Raw genomic sequence first — 5,840 nt, forward strand, 5'->3', positions numbered from 1 at the left:
GCCCCTGGCAGCAGGGTCACGGCATCAGGGGCTGGCATTGGCCCCAAAGAGCAACAGCAAGGAAGTTTGGTGCCTATCACCAAATGCTCCCCAGCCCCCTTGGGGCACCTTGGCCCTGCCTCTGCCTCATTGCTCACAAACCTCTGACCCTGAACTTCCAATTTCACAAACAGCCAAAGCCAGAAGCCAGATGTGGTGAAACACTTCCCTGCAGTCAGGGACAGCAAATGAGTGAATAAGCAGGAGCAGCACTGCCCAGCAGGAATTTTCCCCATGGAGGAGGTGGATGCTCAGGACCTGGGTGACAGTGACGGGACAAAGCCTTGTGCCCCATTTCCTCCAGCCTATGGGATGGGAGGGATGTGCTGAGTGAAAACAAAGGCAACGAGAGCCCCAATGAGCAGGAGCGAGGGTGTGAGTATGGAGGGACTCTGAGGGATGAAAATCCCTCAGCAAATAACGAGACTTGTACATTGGTCCTACTTAATAAAAACTATGTGAATAAATTAACGTTTCTTGCTGGTTAATCTGTTCAGCATTTCTCTGTTGCACCATTAAGCAATCCCTGGGAAGGCAGCTCACCCCTCCAGTGGGCAATACAGCTCTATAATGGTAATATTTTCTGTTTTGTCACACCTTTATTTGACTGAAGAACAACGCCTCTCAGGAGAGCAGAGCAATTTCCAGCAGCTCTGCCTCCTGCCAGTTCCCCTGGCAGTCTGGGAAAAGCATGACAGCCCAATTTGGCACCAGGGACAACATGGCTGATGGCAAAAAAAGATAAGTCTTCCTGAGGAAAAACTCCTTTTCATGTTCTTGTTGGAAGACAACAGGCTCCTCAGATGGTTTGTGTCTGAAGGGCTTCTCTCTTCTCCTCCCAGCTATTTGAACTCACAGTTCCAGATAATTTTGGCTACTCAGTGGAAATCTTTTTGCTTTCACCCAAACAGTAGAGCACAGGGCATCTTCTACAGAAACACCATGACAAAGCCCCCAGTTGCTGTAGAGGCATAAAGGTGCTTGGATTAATCATCAGAACAGCAGGGCATTAAGAAATCTGGGGAGATGAATTCACCAGGGTTTTGTCAGATAGATGCTTAAAAAATATAATCCAAACATACTTGTTTCAAGTACCTCAGAAGATGAGAAAATTCGGTGCATCTGGCAGCAGCTACCACTTAATTTCTGTCATTTAATCTCATTGAGGTGCATTATGTCAAATAATTACCTTAGTGAAGGCTTTAATGGAAGAAGGGAGGAAAATAATAGAGATGCTTCAAAGAAATGAAGCTGTGAAGTTGCTTAGTTTTTAACCTGGCAGGGATTTATCTCCCCCTCCTCCGGCTCCTGCCCTTGCAGAGGTGCCCAATCTGCCTCTGTCAAAAATAACACATTTCAGATGCTGCCCAAGTGATGGATTTGTTCATTCGGATACAATAATATAGTTTCTGAGTTTGAAACAACCCAACATTTAAAACCATGAAGTCCAGGCATTAATCCAGCACTGCCAAGGCACCCTTGAACCATGTCCCCAGGCGCCACATCTATGTGTCTTTTAAATCCCTCCAGGGATGGTGACCCTCCCACTGCCCTGGGCAGCCTGTGCCAGTGCTTGATAGACCTTGAAGGAATTTTTCCTGATATCCAATCCAAACCTCTCCTGGCACAACTTGAGACTATTTCCTCTCATCCTATCACTTCTTACTTGGGAAAAGAGATCGACACCTAGTTTGACCTTTATTGACTGTTCTCATTCTCTTCTGAGGTCCTTCAGCTATTTTATTTATATTTTATTTTCAACAGCCTTTTTGAAGAGATTTTGTTAAGTCTTCGTGTGCTGATTTTCACTACCACCCATGCCCAGGATGTGCCTCTCATGGTCATACTGGTCTTGAATTCACTTCAGCAGGTTGAAGTGACCCTTCCTTTGGTGAATAAACTATCCTCTAAATTTATGTGGTCTACCCAGGTTTCTGTGCATGAAACCTGAAAGAAAAACTAATTGAAAATTAAATTAACCAAGTCAAATGAGTTTCCTTTTTTGTTGCCTGAAGGGATAACTTAAGAAAGAAAGAAGTGTATACTTCTTCCAGCACAGATGTGGTGAGCTGGAAATGAGCTCCTCCCTGACCCCGACTCCCATGCATTTCCCAGTTAACCTTGCTTAATGCTGCAGATATGTCCCAAGTCATATGAGCCATCTCCCACCATTCCTGCAACAGCTGACTCCAGACTTTCTAGATATTAAAAAAAAAAAAAAAAAGGAAATGTAGCCCATTTTTCTCAAATTTATGCAAAAATATGACATTTCAACTTTTCCCCCAGGCTCTGAACACTTAGAGACTCTAACTCTGGAAAATTAAATGTGTGATCCTGTGGCAGAGCCTGTGCTGTGGTGTCAGACATCCCCCTGATTTCCAAAAGCACCCTTCACACAGTTGTGCTCCTTCCTGTGCCTCCTGGAGAGTTTCCTGTAGAGGTAAAGCACTCGCTCCTCCTCCCAGCTCTGGAAGAAGGAGGCTGCGATTTTCCGGCACAGGCGGCGAGCGTAGGTTTCCAGGAACACGGTGGCGTAGAGGATGCAGAAGAGCAGCCCTATAACCAGCAGCACAGAGGGGTTGGGAGGCGTGGGGGGGCTGATCCTGCAGTGGGCAGAGCTGAAGATCAGATGATGGTGGTAGGTCCCGTTGAAGTCCCTGAGAAGGATGCCCTCAGAAGGATACCCCCCCAAAACTTGGAATAGAAAGGGCATGATGCCTATTTCAACCTGTTATAAGGAGAGTTAATAGGTAAGTGGGGTATGAAGAAACCAAAATCAACTGTTTACTACAGAAACATTAGCCTGGGGGTGTGGAATCACTGTTACAGCATTAAGAGAAGGACACTGAAGAGCGTGAACACTTCAGGCTGAGTAACAGTGTGATGTGCAGGCACTGAGTACTGGGCATGGTGAGACCCAGTCCCATCTGATATCTTCATCCACTGTTACAGAGATGGTAACAGGCATTCACTGTATGGGATTTATGGTGGAAGACATCATCTAGACCATGGTATTAGTGGCTGAATATCTGAATATTAGAGGCTTTTTTTAAGACCTGATTATTTTCCTATAAATCCATCATAAGCAGGTATCTGCTCTAAGGATCCTAGGGCTGGGGAGAGACGCAGGCTCTGTGGCAGAAGAGGGAAGCTAAAACACCAAGCCCAAGAATACTGAAATAGAACCTGGGGAGGTTTGTGAAGAGGATTGCAGAGAGTGACAACAAAGGCAGCAAGCAGGGATTTCTACTGAAGATGTGCAATAAGATGAGGAGACATCCTCGGTGTTCATCAGCTGCCCCCTTCCTTTTGGACTTGCCTTCACCCTACAGTGGGGGGACAGTGTCCAAGGGACTCCCATCCTCCACCTTGCTTAGGGAAGGGACCTGGAGACACGGGAACACCTGACTGCCTGGTGCTAGCAGCGTCTTTGCAGCATGAGGCACTATTTGCTCCCCTCCAAGCTCCCAAGGAGCTGTAATTTGGAGTGTGTCTGCTGCTATTTGATGCACTGGGAGGAGCAACTGAGGTTGTGCCACTGCCTCCTTCCCCAAAGCTTGTTGCTCATCCAGCTGGCTGCTGGGGAGGGAAGTCAGGATTGTGTAAATAAGGGTACAAAACCTGCAATCCCCACCACCAACTCCCTGAAGTGACACAGAGTGGGGTCCCCACACATGGCAGGACAGGACAGCCCAGCACTCACCTTGTATCTGATGTTGAGAGTGATGGGCACCGCAGAGAACTGAGCTGCCCTTCTCACCGCCGTGTCTGCCATGCTGAATGCAAAGTGGTCCATGGCCACAACCACCAACATCAGCATCAGGGCCACGGTGACCAGCATGGCCTGCATGAGGCACAGCACCACTTCTTCCCAGGACAGCTTCAAGCCTGTTGGTCGGATGAGTTTTTTGGATGAGCCCACCAGCAGATGAGCTGCTTTTCTGTCCACAGCTAAACGCTCCAGCTTCTTGGTGATGTAAAAATTGTCAAAGCGGAGGTTGGTGAGATAATTTTTCAAATACCAGGTAGACTCAAAACAGAGATAGAGCATGAAGAAACCAGCAGCCAGTCTGTTGGCTACTCGTATTGAATCTTTGACCAGTACCTCAACAGACAAGAACTCTCTGTTAATTTTCTCACCAGCAAGGTGCATTTTTTGGTAAATCAAGGAGCTGTTCTGAAGCAATGAAAAGCGAAAATGTCCATTCATAGGCTTATAAGTGGAATGAACGGTTTCTTGGACTGCATCCCCAAACTCCCAGGAAACTTTCTCTAGCAGGGCAGTTGAGTTCAGAAGACTGTCAGAGGAGTTCTTGCAGATGCACTTAATAAGCTGCAGTATGGTTTTAATGTTGTTTATGATGTTGGGTGTTATGTTCACCACTGCGATCATGATGCAGGTTGAGAAGAGAAGCTTCCGGCCCTGTTTGGTGCCTAACGTGGGCATGATCATGCTGAAGACACAACGGGCAGGATGCACCAAAAGGAGGGTCAGGAGAAGGAGCAGACTGAAGGAGATGGCCATGGCAACGGAGAGGTGCCAGGAGTATTCCAGGGAAGCAAACATCCAGTTGTAAAAGAGGCCTCCTATCACTGCTGTAATGCAGGAACACTGCAGAAACAAGGTCCACAGCTCTCTGCCATCTGCTGGGACAGGTTTGGAGTAAATCCACCACAGGTCTGCCATAGTTCTGTGCACCTTTGGGAACAGAAAGTCTTCACAGTAGACACGGGCTCTCATCCTGGAAAAAGAACAAGTACGTGGGTGTTAGGAGAGGAAGGTCATAAAGACTAATTAGGGGGCTTTCTGGAGATGGTCACTTACAGGGCTTTACAATATCCTCCTCTGAGTGCCTCTGGTCTCACCTCTACTTCCCTGCTAACTACCCTGAGCAGCTGGGGCTGAGATCTCCCCTAGAAGCAGCAGGACAGGGAAGTTCAAGGCATTTATTGAAAAATAAATACTAAGTATGATGCAACTGCTCCTCTATTAATGCAAGCACAGGAGAGCATTGTGTTATTTTATAAAAACCATAATAGAGTCATTCTGAGGGGTCAACTCATTGGCAGTGGCTGAGGCTTTGGTGCTTATTTAGAGGATGTTGGAGGGAGAAAGAGGAGGCTGGTGGCTTTTGTGGAATTGTTAGACCAGCTCTGTATTTAAAAGGTGTTACATGGACAAGAGGCAGTTGAGTGGTGCTCTCCCTGCCTCTTAAGAGGAGGCCAAACACAAACCTACATGTTTAAGGGTGACAAACAGAGAACACAGTTTCACTGAAGCTGCAGTGCCAGAGGAAATCTCCAAGGGCAAGAATTTGGCCACTACAGACAGGATGAATGTCCCATAAATCTATTTAAATGTCTAATGGAAACAAACATTTGGGAAAGAATATAATTTCTCAGGCCTCACATCTGGAGTGACTCTCCGGAAACCAGAAAACCTGGAGGGGAGAAGAGCCTGTCCCCAGGATTAAACTCAGCCAGGCAATCCCTTTCTCCCACCTGACAGCAGCCTCAGCTATCCTTTGGCACAGTTTTGACTAGCAAAGGAGGTTTTCTGTGGAAAAGCCATACAACAGCTATCAAGACAGAGAGGGATTAAAGCTTACTCTACGTACCCAGTGGCAGTGAGGTGCCCCAGACTTGCCCAAAAACTCTTCATGTTCCAGTGCCTTATTGCTCTGAGAGAGGATCCTGGATGTGGCTGTTAGGAGAAGCAGGCAAGGAAACCAAAGCAGCACCAGAGAGCCAGGGCTCAAAAACCAAGATGTTTTAAGGCAATTCAGATCAGCAACACTGGC

The 5,840-nt window shown here is 47.1% G+C and overlaps 1 protein-coding gene across 1 annotated transcript; it reads right to left on the reverse strand.

Moving 5' to 3' along the window:
* Nucleotides 1-2,252: 2,252 nt before the first annotated feature.
* Nucleotides 2,253-5,840, reverse strand: OCSTAMP (osteoclast stimulatory transmembrane protein). Its single transcript, XM_069034152.1, has 3 exons — nucleotides 5,658-5,840; nucleotides 3,743-4,781; nucleotides 2,253-2,767 (listed from the first exon to the last, which is right to left on the reverse strand). Exons 1-3 carry the CDS (start codon nucleotides 5,699-5,701, stop codon nucleotides 2,399-2,401), a joined length of 1,452 nt encoding a protein of 483 aa, XP_068890253.1. The 5' UTR covers nucleotides 5,702-5,840; the 3' UTR covers nucleotides 2,253-2,398.

This window comes from Aphelocoma coerulescens, chromosome 20 (genome assembly GCF_041296385.1).
Source record: "Aphelocoma coerulescens isolate FSJ_1873_10779 chromosome 20, UR_Acoe_1.0, whole genome shotgun sequence".
Taxonomy (NCBI): domain Eukaryota; kingdom Metazoa; phylum Chordata; class Aves; order Passeriformes; family Corvidae; genus Aphelocoma; species Aphelocoma coerulescens.